Source organism: Schistocerca serialis, chromosome 1 (genome assembly GCF_023864345.2).
Source record: "Schistocerca serialis cubense isolate TAMUIC-IGC-003099 chromosome 1, iqSchSeri2.2, whole genome shotgun sequence".
Taxonomy (NCBI): Eukaryota; Metazoa; Arthropoda; class Insecta; order Orthoptera; family Acrididae; genus Schistocerca; species Schistocerca serialis.
Genome location: NC_064638.1, coordinates 118849083 through 118865661, shown reverse-complemented (window position 1 = coordinate 118865661; position 16579 = coordinate 118849083). Strand labels below are relative to the sequence as shown.

General features: G+C 42.5%; 1 protein-coding gene across 1 annotated transcript in view; it reads right to left on the bottom strand.

Moving 5' to 3' along the window:
• The window catches only part of LOC126463460 (ribosome quality control complex subunit NEMF-like), a 73511-nt gene that overhangs the window by 43368 nt on the left and 13564 nt on the right, over positions 1–16579 (bottom strand). The window contains exon 4 of the mRNA XM_050096159.1: positions 5642–5778. Within this exon, the coding sequence (XP_049952116.1) occupies positions 5642–5778 (137 nt within the window). The remainder of the gene's footprint in view (positions 1–5641; positions 5779–16579) is intronic.

The window sequence follows — 16579 nt, the reverse complement described above, 5'->3', positions numbered from 1 at the left end:
AAATCTAAATAATCAAATGGCCATGGTGTTAACACTGCTCCTTCCAAATGTCAATCCAGTGCCCTAGCCTATGTGCCACCTTGTTCTCTGCTAACAGACCAGTATGTGTTGGTGAGCCATTTAATACTGGGTTGTAAGAGCAGAAGCAAGTCTCGCAGATGTTTTAAATTTCCTATTATTCAGTACAACTTACATGACACACAAAAACCTCTAGAAAGAAAAGTCATATGGATATCACACACATAGTGAACACTGTCAACAACACTTTCTATCAATACTGAATGTGCCAATGGACAACCATCACAAGGCAGCTGAATAACAAAAGCTAGGATGAATATCACCACTAACATTGCATAAATTGAAGATAATATCTGAGCACTGCACTAGAAGATGGGTTTTCATTTGGTTTATCATCTTCCCCAGTTCAATCTCATATTATGTTTACTTTAATGGTCACAAAAAGGAAATGAAATTAGTTTCTGCAAATATTGCCATCTACAACTATATCCACACACTGTGAAGTGCATGGCAGAGGTTATGTCCCTCTTTACTAGTTTTTAGGGCTTTTTTCCATTCCATTCACATTTGGAGCACAGAAAGAATCATTGTTTGACAACTGTATATGCCGTAAGTAATCCAATCTTTTCCTCATGGTCCCTATGGGAGTGATATGGAGAGGGTTGTAGTATATTCCTAGTCATTTAAAGCAAATTCTTGAAATTTTGTTCGGGATAGTTTCCATCCATCTTCAAGAGCCTGCCAGTTCACTTTCTTCATCATCTCTATGACACTCTCTTGCAGGTCAAACAAACCTGTGACCATTTGTGATGCCCTTTTCTGTATACATTCAAAATCCCCTGCTAGTACTATTTGGTACAGGTCCCACATACTTGAGCAATATTCTATCGTGGGTCACACGAGTGATTTGTAAGCAATCTTGTGTATAAATTGCCCACGACCTTGCTGTCGGATCACTGAAGTTAAGTGCTGTTGGGCTGGGCTAGCACTTCGATGGGTGACCATCTGGTCTGCCTAGAGCTGATGGCAAGTGGGGTGCACTCAACCCTTGTGAGGCAAACTGAAGAACTACTTGATTGAGAAGTAGTGGCTCCAGTCTCGTAAACTGACATACAGCTGGGAGAGCAGTATGCTGACCACGTGCCCACTCCCCCCCACCCCATCCCATATCCGCATCCAGTGACACCTGTGTGCTGAGGGAATGGCACACCGGCTGGCCGGTACCATTGGGCCTTCATGGCCTGTTCGGATGGAGTTTAGTTTTCCTTTATAGACTGATTGCATTTCCGTAATATTCTATCAATAAACTGAAGTTTGATACCTGCTTTATGGAAGACTGAGCCCATGTGCTAATTCCATTTCGTATCCCTATAAAGTGTTATACCCAGGTATTTGAATGAGTTTAAAGATTCCAACTGCGACTCACATACTACATTCTTAGGATACTATGTTTCTTTTATTTTCTGAAATGGAGAATTTTACATTTCTGAATATTTAAAGCAAGTTGCCAATCTTTGCAGCTCTTTGAAATCTTATCGAAATCTGAATGAATATCTGTACCATTTCATTCAGACTGCATTTCATTGTAGATAACTGCATCATCTGTGAGAAGTCTGGCGTTACTATTAATATTGTCCACAAGATCAATAATATACAACACGAACAGCAGGGGGACCCAACACATATCCCTGGGGACAGTTACGTCAACATCTGTCGGTGACCCTCCATCCAGGATAACATGCTGCATCCTACCAATAAATGCTCAGACCAATCACAAGTTTCATTTGATACCCCATACTATCGCACTTTTGATAATCAGTGTTGGTGTGGTACTAAGTCAAATGATTTTCGGAAACTGAGAAAATCTGCATCTACCTGACTTCCTTGATTGATGACTTTCAGGAAATCATGTTAGAAAAACATGAGTTGGGTTACACATGACCTATGCTTTTGAAAACCATGCTGGTTGGCATGGAGGTCATTCTGTCTGATATTTCTCATTTTGTTTTAGTTCAGAATATGTTCTAAGATTCAACAACAAACGGATGTCAAGGATATTTGATCCCTTCTGCTACCCTTCTTATAGGCAAGTGTGACCTGTGCTTTCTTCCAGCAACTGAGCATGGTTTTCTGTTTGAAGGATTTACAGTAGATCATAGTTAAAAAAGGGGCTAACTCAGCTGCAAATTGGGTGTAAAATCCAATAGGGAGTTCATCGGGCTTTGGGGCTTTGCTCAGTTTTTATGATTTCAGATATTTCTCACTGACACTGACACTAATTTCTATTTCATTCACCTTTTAGTGGCACGAGAATTAATCTGCAGCAGTACTCCTGGGTTTTCCTTTGTAAAGGAACATTTTAAAAAAATGTTAAGCATTTCTGCTTTTGCTTTACTGCTCTCAATTTTGAGTTACTACCTTGTCCATGAGTGACTGGACACTAAATTTGGAGCAACTAACAGCCTTTACATATGTGCAGAATTTCTTTGGTTCTTGTGGAAGATCTTTTGACACTAATCTATACAGAAGTCATTGAAAGTTTCACACATTGTTCCCTTGGCTGCCACATGCATTTCATTCACCATCTGTCTAGCTACTGCTCTATGCTTTGTTTTATATCTATTATGCAGTAGTTTCTGTTTCTTTAAGCAGGGTAGTGCAGTGGGTAGCTCACTGGACTCATGTTCGGGAAGATGACAGTTCAAACCCACATCCAGCCATCCTGATTTAGGCTTCCCACGATTTCTCTAAATCACTTATGGTAAATGCTGGGATGGTTTCTTTGAGAAGACGTGGCTGATTTCCTTCTCCATCTTTACTGAATATAAGGTTGGCCTCTGGCTCCGGTTCTACTAATGACCTTGATGCGGCCCCCCCCCCCCCCCCCCCCTTTTGAGCCATAGTTCCTCTACAAGCTCCCGTCATAAGCTAAAAGTTTCAAGTCCCTCAGTGAGATATGACATTTCTGCTTCTCGGTCTAGTTTGCTGAAAATATACACATTTCTGTTTGTTTTAGTTGCCCCTTTGTACTGTGGTATTCATTGTTGCTACAACTGACTCACCATCACTGATAACAGTTTCGATGTGGACTTCTGCTAAGAGGTCAGGTCTGTTTGTTGCCATTAGATTTACTATACTTCCATCATGAGTGGGGTTCGGAACTACCTGTAATAGGTAGTTTTCTTAAGGCATTTAGTACTGTTCCACAGGATATCCTGTCATACCCACCACTAACAAAATTATAATAATCTCAATTGATCATTGCATGATTAAAGTCTCCTCCAATGATTACAATACGATTAGGAAACTTATGGCTTTATGGTCAGTCGTGGGGGAAGTGTCTGGTCTGCACCACAAAGTTGACGATATAAAGTCAAAAATGGTTCAAATGGCTCTGAGCAAAATGAGACTTAACATCTCAGGTCATCAGTCCCCTAGAACTTAGAGCTACGTAAAGCTAACTAACCTTAGGACATCACACACATCCACGCCCGAGGCAGGATTCGAACCTGCGACCGTGGTGGTCGCGCGGTTCCAGACTGAAGCACCTAGAACCGCTCGGCCACCCTGGCCGGTGATATAAAGTCAGCTTGTAGTAAATATATTTCTGTTACTGATAAGTCAGATACATGTATAGTATTTAACAATCACTTTCTGAGCATTGCTGGTGAATTAAACAAAAACTTTGTTTCTACAGGAAATCATACAACTCTCTTGGAAAAGCCTTTGTGAGATTGATGTCTGAAATACTCCTCTTTGATACTAAAAAGGAGGAGACTGTGTCAATAATTAAATCACTGGAGACTACAGACTCTCATTCATATGATGGAGAGGCTAGCAGAATATTAAAGTACTGTGCTGCACATGTTTGCCCTTACTTGACCATATTTGTAATTTTTCCTTTAAGAATGGTCAGTTTCCTGAACAACTAAAGTACACAGTAGTAAAGCCACTTTATAAAAAGGGAAAAAGGGATAATGTAGACAATTTTAGACCTATTTCTATGCCATCAGTGTTTGCTAAAGGCTGTGTATGTTAGGATAATTGATCATTTTATGTCACATAATTTGCTATCAACTGTACAGTTCAGTTTTAAAAGTGGTTTAACAATTGAAAATGCTATATTCTCTTTTCTCTGTGAGGTACTGGGTGGATTAAACAAAAGGTTTCAAATGCTAAGCATCTTCTTTGATTTAACTAAGGTGTTTGGGTGTGATCACAAAATATTGCTCCAGAAGTTGGACCATTGTAGAATACGGGGAGTAACTCACAATTGGTTTGCCTCTGACTTTAACAACAGACAGCAAAAGGTCATTATTCACAGTGTTGAGAATGGCTATTATGTGAGGTCTGAGTGGGGCACAATCAAATGGGGGGGGGGGGGGGGGGTGCCCCCGAGATCAGTGCTGGGGCAACTCCTCTTCCTTATTTATATAAATGATATGCCCTCTAGTATTACAGGTGATTCTAAACTATTTCTGTTTGCGGATGACACTAGCTTGGTAGTAAAGGATGTTGGGCACAACAATGGTACTGTTTCAAATAGTGCTGTTCATGACATAAGTTCGTAGCCTGTAGAAAATAAACTAATGCTAAATCATAATAAGACCCAGTTTTTACAGTTTCTAACACACAATTCAACAAAACCTGATGTTTTAATTTCACAGAATGGTCATGTGCTTAGTGAAACTGAACAGTTCAAATTTCTAGGTGTCCAGATCACAGAAGACTGTTGTGGAAAGCCCACATTCAGGATCTTATTGAGAAACTTAATTTTGCCATTTTCACTACCAACACACCCATTCACAACAGTCTCTAAACTGCATGTCTGGAAGGTAGGAGACGAGGTACTGGCGGAATTAAAGCTGTGAGTACGGGGCGTGAGTTGTGCTTGGGTAGCTCAGTTGGTAGAGCACTTGCCCGCGAAAGGCAAAGGTCCCGAGTTCGAGTCTCGGTCCGGCACACAGTTTTAATCTGCCAGAAAGTTGCATGATAGGAAGTCAGGGCGATTTCTAGCTGCTCACAAACAGCAACCAACTCATCTCCTGCCTGAGAACAGCAAACACACTGGGGCTGCATTATAACTGGTACAATATTTTACATATCAGTCAACAAACAACTTATGCCTGGAACAGTATTTAACACAACAAAAAACAAATACCTTTATACTGAGTTTAAATTTACTAGTTTGATATGCTTCAAATATTACCAGTAGTTTTTTGGAATGTAAGTGATTTATAACCAAAAATGAGATATCTATTACGATGGCAAAAAGTTGGTACAAGTCTTACTGTTTCTCCACAGCATTTTTCAGGTTATAGTCACAAAGAAAATTTGAGAGTAGCATTAATTTATGATAAAAGCAAACAATACGCACTCCAATTAAATAAGAGAACTAATATGACAGGATATGTTACTTATTTACAGTAATTGTAAATCATAACACTAATTTATTATGAAATATGTAATGTGAAACACTATTAAATTGCAAAAATCTTTGCAAGTGTCTGAAACTTGTCAAAATTATATTTCTTTCACATAAACATATAACAAAATTTTGGAACTGATAGTTCCTACCAACACCCTCATTATAGAATCATTACCACATTTATGTAATACTTACCAAGGTTTGTGTTCAATATCTTTTTTAGATTATCACCCTCTTTGGCTGATGCAAATACTGACTGAAGTTTTTCTAGAGATGGTGCTCCTTCATGAGTTCGTGCCCTGTTCATTGGGTATTTTTCCTTTATCGCAAATCTGCAAAATGTTTGAGAGAAAGTAAAAGTTGAAAGTGCATGAAAACAATTACATAGTTAAGGTACAAACATACATGATAGTGAAGTCCCTAAGAGGCCAACCAAGAGTATGAAATTGCAGAAGTGAGTACAGAAACTAATACTAATTCAAATAATCAAAAGAATTTACGATGATGATAAATTAATTTAGAATTTATTGTCAGATGATCAGGCCACCAAATATCTAATATTTGCAGGAGTTTATAGGTGCACATTTCAAATCAAAATTATGAACAGTGCCAGCAGCATGAGTTAATTTCAAAGAATTGGTTTGGTAGGAAATTACTGCTGTTTATGCACAAGGGTACATCTACATCAATATTCTGCAATCCACCTTACGAAGCATGGAAAATGGTACCCCATACCACTATTAGTCATTTTTTTTCCTGTCCCACTAGCAAATAGAATGAGGCAATAACGACTATCTATATGCCTGTCTATACAGCCCTGATTTCTCGTATCTTATCTTTGTGGTCCTTATGTGCAATGTATGGTGGAGCCAACAAAATTGTTTTGTAGTCAGCTTCAAATGCTGGTTACCTACATTTTCTCAATAGTGTTCCTTGAAAAGGATATCGTCTTTCTTCCGGGGATTCCTCAAAGCTTCTTCATAACACTTGCATGTCGTTTGAACATACCATTAACAAATCTAGCAGCCTGCCTCTGAACTGCTTTGATGTCTTTCTTTAATCTGACCTGGTACGGATCCCAAACAATCGAGCCATAATGAGCCTCACTTTCCTAGAATCCTCCCAATAAACCAAATTCGACCATTCACCTTTCCTACCACAATCCTCACACACTTGTTCCATTTCATACCACTATGCAATGTTACATGCAGATATTTAAACGATGTGACTGTGTCAAGCAAGACACTACTAATGCTATATCCAACCATTATGGGTTTGTTTTTCCTCCTCAGTTGCATTAACTTAGTTTTCTACATTTAGAGCTAACTACCACTCATCATACCAACTAGAAATTGTGTCCAAATCATGTTGTATACTCCAACAGTCACACAACTTTGACATCTTACCGTACACCACAGCATCATCGGCAAATAACCCCAGATTGCTGTCCACCCTGTCTGTCAAATCATTTATGTATGTAGAGAAAAACAGTGGTCCTACCACACTTCCTTGGGGCACTCTTAACAATACCCTTGTCTCTGATGAACACTTGCCATCAAGGACAACATACTGAATTCTATAACTTAAGAAGTCTTCGGGCCACTCACATATCTGTGAACCTATTCCATATGCTCGTACCTTCTTTAAAAGCCTGCAATAGGGCACAGTGTCAATCACTATCCAGAAATCTAGAAATATGGAATCTGCCTGTTATCCTTCATCCACAGTTCACAGTATATCAGGTGAGAAAAGGGAAAGCTGAGTTTTGCATGAGCAATGTTTTCTAAAACCATGTTGATTTGTGGATGTAAGTTTCTAAATCTCACAAAAATTTATTACAATCGAATTGGAATATGTTCAAGAATACTGCTGCAAACCAATGTTACAGATATTGGTCTGTAATTTTGTGGGTGTGTTCTTTCATCCTTCTTACACACAAGAGTCCGTGCGCTTTTTTTTTCCAGTTGCTTGGGACTTTGTGCTGGGTGAGACATTCATGATAAATGCAAGCTAAACAAGGGACCAGTGCTATACATTACTCTTTGAAAAACTGAACTTAGATGCCATCTGGACCTGATGACATTTGTTTTCAACTTCTCCAGCTGTTTCTCTACACCAGGGATGCTTATTACTATGTCGTCCATACAGGAGTCTGTTTTATGGTCTAACAATGGTTTGTTTGTATGCTTCTCCCATGTAAACAATTTCTTGAATGTGAAATTTGAAACTTCAGCTTTTGTTTTACTACCTTCAGTTACCACGCTAGACTGGTCAACAAGTAACTAGATGGAAGCCTTGGACTCAATTAGCAATCTTACATAGGACCAGAATTTTCTCGTGTTTTCTGCCACATCTTTTGCTAAGGTATGATGGTGGTAGCAGTTGTATGCTTTGTACACATCATTTCACAGATGCATGAATCTCTACTAATCTTTGCTGCTTGTCATCTGTGTGTTCTCTTTTGAACTGAGACTGCAGTAGCCTTTGCTTCCTCACTTTATTAAGCCATGGTGGATCTTTTCTGTCCTTAATTCACTTACTAGGCACATAATTCTCCTTAAACTTTGCCCACAGTTCCTCTATGTTCACCTTACTGGAACTAAGTAATGTCAATTCACTGTCTAAGTGGGATGCTAACGACTGCTTATCTGTTCTTTCTAGCAGAAACACTGTCCCAGCCTTCTTAACTGATTGATTAACTTTTGTAACAATAGTTGCAATAATGACACCATGATTGCTAATTCCCATTTCTATACTGACTTTGTCGATAAGATCTGGCCTATTTGAAGCGACGAGGTCTCAGATATTTCCATTGCATGTGGGCTGCTGAACTAGCTGCTCAAGACAGCTATAAGAAAACGTGTTCAAAAGTACTTTGCACGACTATCTGCTCCTGCAATGTATCTACAGATATTCCAGTCTATACTCGATAGGTTAAAGCAGCCACCAACTAGTAGTGCATGATCTGGACATTTACATGCTACTGACCACAGACTTCCTTTGAATGACTTTAGAATTGTCACAGCAGAATCAGGTGGCAGGTAAAAATATCCAACAATTAACTTAGTTTCACCTCAAACTGTTATACACGACGCGATAACTTCATTGTCACACTCCCACTTCGACCTCAATAGAGAGAAAATTTTTGTCAACTGCAAAGAACATTCCCCCTCCTAGTAAAACTTTCCAGAGGAAATACTGTTAGTTCAAACTGCTGTGATGTGTCAGTTAGTGAAAAGAGCATCTCCAGATTTAACGTTTTTTTATACCTAAGTCACTCAGTGCTTACATTTCTTTATATTCTGAAATCATCACCTGCAACAAAATTCCTCTTGTACCTTCTTTGCTGTTTCATCTAACTGTTCTACGTATAAGAACAGTATTGGTATACACAATGTGCTGTTTGCTTTAAAGTATGCAGGAAATGCCCACAAAAGTCTTTTGAGTCATTTAAGGAAACACTTTGGGTGTAATGTGTGTGTCACATCAAATGTTGGTCATCACATAAAACTTCTAAAACTATTAAGTCAAACAGCACTTCCCAGTATTTGGTGCATGTGTTATTAACTATTTAATTCAATGAGGGGGGACAAAAACATTTGTGACCTCAGAAAATCTTTAACATAGGTTAAGATAAATTGATGCATCTCCTTTCTTTCTCTTTCTGTGGCCAAAAGTTTACGTGTAAGTGTCTTTTAATTGCGCCTGCCTGCAACTTAATGTCTCATCTTTATGCTAAATAGCAACCTATCTTTTTTCTACATTGTTAACTTTCCGTCCTATAGTTTTCATTGTTTGATGCAACAATACCATTTTGAACTGACCGACAACTGCTGACAGCTTCATTCATGGGTTTTCCATACTATTACTCTTTGTTTCCTGTTAGAGCAACTTGACTTGAATCATTTTGCATCATTACTTGTGACTACATTACAGTTTTCTTAAAATGGCATTGTTATTCATGTACCGGTGTAACCACAAGCACCTGTACAATGACGAAGAATGCAAGAGCAGAGAAGGCTGTGAGACGACGTCAGCCAGTAGCCCGCTTACAAGGGCCGCACCACGACAGGAGCGGCCTCTACAAGAAGGGAATATAAGCACCGCTAGTGCCAGCATCGGCTGCACACTACTAGACCTGCACTAGGAGAGCACTACAATAGCAGTTATTACTTATTGATATCCATGGCTTGTATGAACACAGTATACCGAGAAAGACACTGTCTGTCTGCCTGTCGCCCATCGCTTGCAACACGTTCTTGTAATACAGAGTTAAATATTGTCTAGGCCTATCTTCTTTATTGTAATAAAAACTATTAACGTGATTTGCTTGAATTGTTGTACAGCATTCCGAGTTCACAGCATCCTTTAGGCACCCTACACGAGACGAGTGGGCAGGACCCCACAATTCATGTCGCAGAAAATATCAGTGGCCTTTGATGTACCTACATCTGCATACATACTCCACAAGCCACCTTATGGAGCACGGTGGAAGGTACCTTATACAACTAATAGTCATTTTCTTTTCTTTTCCACTCACAAACAGAGCAAGAGAAAAACAACTATCTTTATGGCTCCATACTAGTCCTAATTTCTCTTATCTTGGTGTTCCTTGCATGAAATGTGCACTGGCAGCAGTAGAATCGCTCTGCAGTCAGTTTCAAATGCCAGTTCTCTAAATTTTCTTCACGGTGTCCCATGAAAAGAGTGCCATCTTCCCTCCGTGGATTCCCAAATGTAGTAGCACACCCTCTCCTTAGGTCAAACCAGTGACCATTTGTGCTGCCCTTTTTTATACATTTAATAACCTTTGTTATAGACACACCCAAACTAAAATCAATGCTAATACTCTACACACACCCCGAAGTAAATGCTATGGACAGATGTGGCAGAATGATGCTACTGGCTGGAACATTACGTGATGCACTGGTCCTTGCACTGTGCATCGCCCCATTATCTGCTTTCTTATGTGCAGAGTACTATAGTCCTATTTGGTATGAGTCTCACACACTTGAGGAAAGCAGTATATTTTGGAGACTTATTTTATTTTTCCTGTACCTTACCAATGAACTGGTCTACTACCTGCTGTACTTATGACTTCATTTCATATCACTACAAATGAGTTATATGCTGTCTGCATGCAGCTGGAAATCATCTGGACTGCTGCCAAACGACAGAGAGCTGCAGCGAATGAGTGTGCTGGGAGAGCTACCTGTATACACATACCACATTCACTAAAGGTACCTCAAATACTATCCTCTCCCACAGATGCTGTCTCCTCTATGAGAACAGGATCCCTAGCAATTGTCTACTTGACTGTGAGTGGCATGTCAGTGGTAGGCACCTTTGTTATAGCCACACCAAATCACCTGTCTTATACAAGGTTCTACGTGATCTCGACTTGTGATGAGATGTAACATCTTAAACTTAGTCCATTATTTCAAAAAGCTGCTCACAGGCGATTCTACCTTTTCTTTTTGTCAATGTAGGTAAATGGGATAGTTGGAAATTTAATATAAATATCTGAAGACATCAAAATAAATATTTATTATTTTTTCCAAACAATATTTAAAAATATTAAGCACTGATCCTTTTGTGTCACTAAGTGCAGCACATTTCATTCAGTCATTCACATACTGAGTTCTGCAGATCCTAAAATGAAGGGGTACTCTCATCCAGGGGTGTGAAAAAGATTCAAGATCTATATTACCATAAATGTGATAAATTATTTCTGTACATTACAGTTTATGTGGCATGGTGGCCACGAAAAATGATTCATATGGGGAAAGAAATGTGTTCAAATGTACCTCTGTCATTTAGGCCTGCTGTAGGTTCATCCAGTTGTAATTAAGCCAGTGCACAAAATCAGCTATCACTATTGCATCAGAATATCCGAGGACTAAGCGGTAAGCTTAATGAGGTGCTTATTTGCGTTGAAGAATTAGAGTTGAGCAAACGAGCTGATATAATCTGCCTCTCCGAACATCACGTGACCACTGGTATAGATATGTTAAATGTTACAGGATTCAAGTTAGCTTCTTATTTCTGTAGAGGAAATATGGAGAAAGGAGGAGTTCCTGTATTTGTCAGAAACTGTTTTGGTTTCAAGAATATTGATATTAATAAATTTTGCTCAGAGCAGCACTTAGAAGCTTGTGCTACAGAAGTAGTATTTCATAATAAGTCGTTTATAATAGTAGGTATATGCACATCTCCTTCAGGGAATTTTAACCTCTTTATAAAAAGTCTGGAAGCTCTGCTGTCCCAACTCATAGCAAAAAACAAGGAAATAGTGCTTGCTGGGGATTTTAATGTAGATTTATTGACAGGCTCTGCCAGTGAACAATTATTGCAGTCAGTAACACTATCATTCAATTTAGTTCCTACTGTGAACTTTGCTACTAGGATATGTGTTGTGAATCGCCGATCATTCAAAGCGCTGCCACGCAATTATGCGCGTTCTCTACGTGCAGCGCTGTCGGCCAGCCACGCAGCAGCTGCGCCACCTAAGCGGCCAGCCGAGCAGCGGCCGCTAGACTGGGACTCTGTGTTCATTCGAATGTTACCTTGTTCACATGTCTTGCTCTGTCAACTTGCTCAGTGACTTATATGTGTTGTGTCGTTCTGAAATGTGTGTGTTAAACTTGACGTTATAACAATTGGCGATGAGGCAGTGGATTTTTCCTTTTCACCGTTGACCCACAGGGTTCCATGGCTACTGTCGGGCAACTATTGCAAAATCTCCTTGAACAGCAAACGCTTCTAACAGCAGCGATTCGTGATTTCGTCGCGGCGTCAAATGCGGGGCATTTCTCGTTGTTGGCTATACCCCCTTTTCCTCCTTACGACGAGACAGCGGAAGACTGGTCTGATTATGAAAAACGTCTTCGACAGCACTTCTTGCCATTTCATGTCACGGACGAACAACCATGTAAGTCTCTGTTCCTTTCCTGGATTTCACCTCAAAGGTATCGGTTGTTGTCGCAATTGGCTCCTTTGAAGGATCCTGCGTCTTTGTCCTTTGCTGAAATGTGCTCACTTCTGTCTGTCTATTTTCAAAAGCAAATGCATGTGGTAGCCTCTCGTGTTGTCACAAACAACCGAATCAATCCTATCACACTTGGGCGGCTGAACTTCACGGCCTCAGTCGAAAGGGTCAATTTGTTACTGACGTTCACAAAGAATCCTATGCTGATTCCACGGTATGGGATGCTATTATCTGGTCGGTGCCCGACAAAGAAGTTTGGCAACGTGCCCTTCAGTTGGCGAATCCGACTCTACATGAAGTTCTTTCCATTGCGCAATCTTTTGAAATTTCTCGCGCCGCTGGGGCGCAAATAGAGGTGTGGGGTGATGTCGGGGAAATACCTCTGTGCACTGTTGACGACGCGTGCGGCGCGTCCCCACCGGCCGACGTCGCCGTAGTGCGCTCCCACGTGCAGCCTCGGCCTAGCCGTAAACAACCCGCTAAGAAACTGCAGCAAAACCCCCGGCAACTTCCTTCACGTCCGCGGTGTTTTACGAAACATTCACGCGAGGATTGTCCCCAACGTTGGGCTGTGTGTCACAATTGCAAAAAGAAAGGTCATGTGTCTTCTGTTTGCAAATCCGACCTCATACATGATGTTCCTGAACATGACGCTGATTCTGATTCTGTGTTGTCTGTCAATTGCACTTCTTCAATTTCAGGAAAGTTATTCCTCACTGTCCAAATCCTTGGTCGAGATGTTCGCATGCAAGTGGATACCGGTTCTGCTGCCACTATAATTAATTCTCAGACATATCTTTAGTTGGGTTCTCCGCTCCTGTCACCTGTCACTCGGCAATTACGGACGTACAATAAACAGAAGATTTCTCTCTTGGGACAGTTTAATGCTGAGGTATCTTACAAATCCGTCGTTCCCACTGTTCCAATATTTGTGGTCGACCAGAGCAACGCAGAAAATCTTTTTGGTTTCGATGTCTTTCGCGTTTTTGGGTTCTCCATAGATGACTCTGTCAATATTGTCTCTGATGCTATTCCTTATGCTCAACTGGATTCCTTGTCGACGACATTTTCGTCCCTTTTTTCTCCTGGGTTAGGCTGTGCAAACGACTTTGAAGCTCATATCACGCTCAAACCCACTGCTCGGCCTAAGTTTTTTCGGGCTCGGCCCATTCCTGTGGCCCTTCGTGATCGGGTAAAACAGGAGTTGGATCGTCTCACTACTTCAGGGGTCTTGCTTCCTGTCACTTCCAGTGAGTGGTCCTCTCCTGTCGTTGTCGTTACTAAGCCAAATGGTGATATTCGTCTCTGTGGCGATTTCGAAGCCACTGTAAATGCTCAATGCCTCATCGACACTTACCCTATGCCCCGTCCTGAAGAACTGTTCACTAAACTTGCTGGAGGCCAGTATTTTTCTAAAATTGACCTGTCAGAAGCTTATCATCAACTTCCTCTCGACGCTGCTTCCCGGCAGTTTCTGGTCCTTAACACGCCTTTCGGCCTCTATCAATACCAACGCTTGCCATTCGGGGTTGCTAGTGCCCCTGCTCTCTTTCAGCGATTCAGCGATTATTGCTCCCTGTCCCTGGGTGTATCAATTACACGGACGACATTGTTGTCACTGGCTCCACCACTGAAGAACATCTTCAAAATCTCCGCACACTTTTTCATGTCTTACAGACTGCCGGTCTTCAGTGTAATCTTCAGAAATCACAATTTTTTCAGGCATCTATCACATACTTGGAGTTTCAACTCTCTAGGGATGGTATTGGTCCACTTCAGCAAACTGTCGCTGTGATCGATGCCCTTCCTCGCCCTACATCTGTTAAGGAACTGCAGGCCTTCTTCGGGAAAATAGCATACTATCAAAAGTTTTTACCATCTGCAGCTTCAGTGGCTCAGCCGTTGCTTCGCCTGTTGCATAAAAACGTGCCTTTTCACTGGTCCGCGTCATGCAAAGCGGGTTTCCAGAAATTGAAGACTCTGCTGAAACAGGCCCCGTGCCTGGCTACTTATCGACCTGGCCAGCATCTTGTTCTTGCCACAGACGCCTCTCAATACGGGGTCGATGCAGTCCTTGCGCACCGTTTTTCTGACGGTTCGGAACAACCCATTGCTTATGCCTCCAAAACGCTCACGGATGCCCAACAAAAGTATTCTCAAATTGAGAAAGAAGCTTTGGCCATTATTTATGCTCTTCATAAGTTTGTTTTTCTCTATGGCTCAAAATTTCATCTTGTTACAGATCACAAACCACTTGTTTCCTTGTTTCATCCATCAACGTCACTTCCCGACAAGGCTGCACACCGCCTCCAGCGTTGGGCTCTTTACTTGTCTCGTTTCAATTATGAGATTCATTTCCGGCCAACGGCTCAACATGCAAATGCTGATGCTCTGTCTCGCCTTCCCATGGGTCCTGATCAGGCATTTGATAGGGACGAACTTTTGTGTTTCCACCTGGATGTTGCCAAGCAGCGGGTTGTGGACGGGTTCCCCATCACTGGGGACAGGCTGGCGGCTGCTACGGGTTCTGACCCTACCCTCTCCCAGGTTTTACGCTGTATTCAGAAGGGTTGGCCAGATCGCCCGTCCGCTAAGACTTCTGATCCGTTGCGCTACTACTACGCTTTGCGCTACCGCCTCACGGCTAGGGATGGTGTTATCCTCCTCTCCACTGACAATGCTTCGCCGCGTGTTGTGGTACCTGCGTCTTTGCGTGCTTTGGTCTTGCGCCTCCTTCACCAAGGGCACTGGGGTGTGTCTCGCACAAAATCTCTGGCGCGCCGTCATGTGTACTGGCCTGGTATCGACTCTGAAATAGCACACATGGTCGCTGCCTGTGGCCCTTGTGCGTCACAGGCCGCTGCCCCGAAGTCATCTTTGTCACCGTGGCCTTCGCCTGAGAAGCCCTGGGAGCGCATTCATGCTGACTTTGCGGGACCCTTTTTAGGTCCTTATTGGCTCCTCGTAATTGACGCCTACTCTAACTTTCCTTTCATTGTCCGTTGCACATCGCCTGCCACCGCGGCAACCACCAGTGCTCTCGCCCGCATTTTCCTTTGGAATGCCTCCCCTCTACTCTTGTTACTGATAATGGTCCGCAATTTGCCTCTTCCGAATTTGCAGATTTTTGTGCTCATCACGGTGTTAGGCATGTCACGGCCCCGCCGTTCCATCCACAATCCAACGGTGAGGCTGAACGACGGGTCCGCACATTTAAGGCTCAGATGCGGAAACTTCTGACTTCTTCTGCTGCTGATGACACGCTTCTCCAGTTTCTGGCATCTTACCGTTTCACCCCCATGGGCGATCACAGCCCGGCTGAGCTCTTACATGGCCGACAGCCCCGCACGCTACTTTATCTTCTGCGGCCTTCCACCTCACGGCCGCAGGTGCCTTCACGTGGCCGGTTCACTGCCGACGACCTCATCTGGGTACGGGGATATGGCAGGTGGCCAAAATGGAGCCCGGGCCGCATCTTAAGACACCGTTGCAGATGCCTGTATGAAATCCAGATGAACACGGGTGTTGCAGTGCGTCATTTGGACCAGCTTCGGCCTCGTGTGCCAGCAACACCTGTTCCAAATGCCGCTACACCACCTTTGGCTCTACCTGACGCTCGGGATCTTGGTATCTCTCAATACTCACAACGCAGCCCTCTCACCGTCATTGCGATGCCAGCACAAGAACGGACGCCACCAGGAGACGTGCCCATGCAGGAACCGGATGACCATCCTCTGTCAGAGCAAATCTACTCGCCTCCTCCTCCAACGGACGCCGACACATCGCCCATGTCTCCTGTCATATCAACTGGACTTGCCGCAACGGGCAGATTGGTGCATGGGGCCCCAGCAGATTCGACCCCTACGTCTCCTGTCATCTCGACCCGTTATCATCGGGGACACTTCCGTCCGTACGGGAAGCCTCCTCCTCGAGACTTTATGGTGAGTCAAACAACGCCCATGGACATTAGCCATCTCCAGGACACCTCCATGAAGACCAGTGCAACAATTTCAAAGGGGGGAAAAGTGTTGTGACTCGCCGATCATCCAAAGCGCCGCTGCGCAATTACGCGCGTCCTCTATACGTGTGGCCCTGTCGACCAGCCATGCAGCAGTTGCGCCACCTAAGCGGCCAGCCGAGCAGCG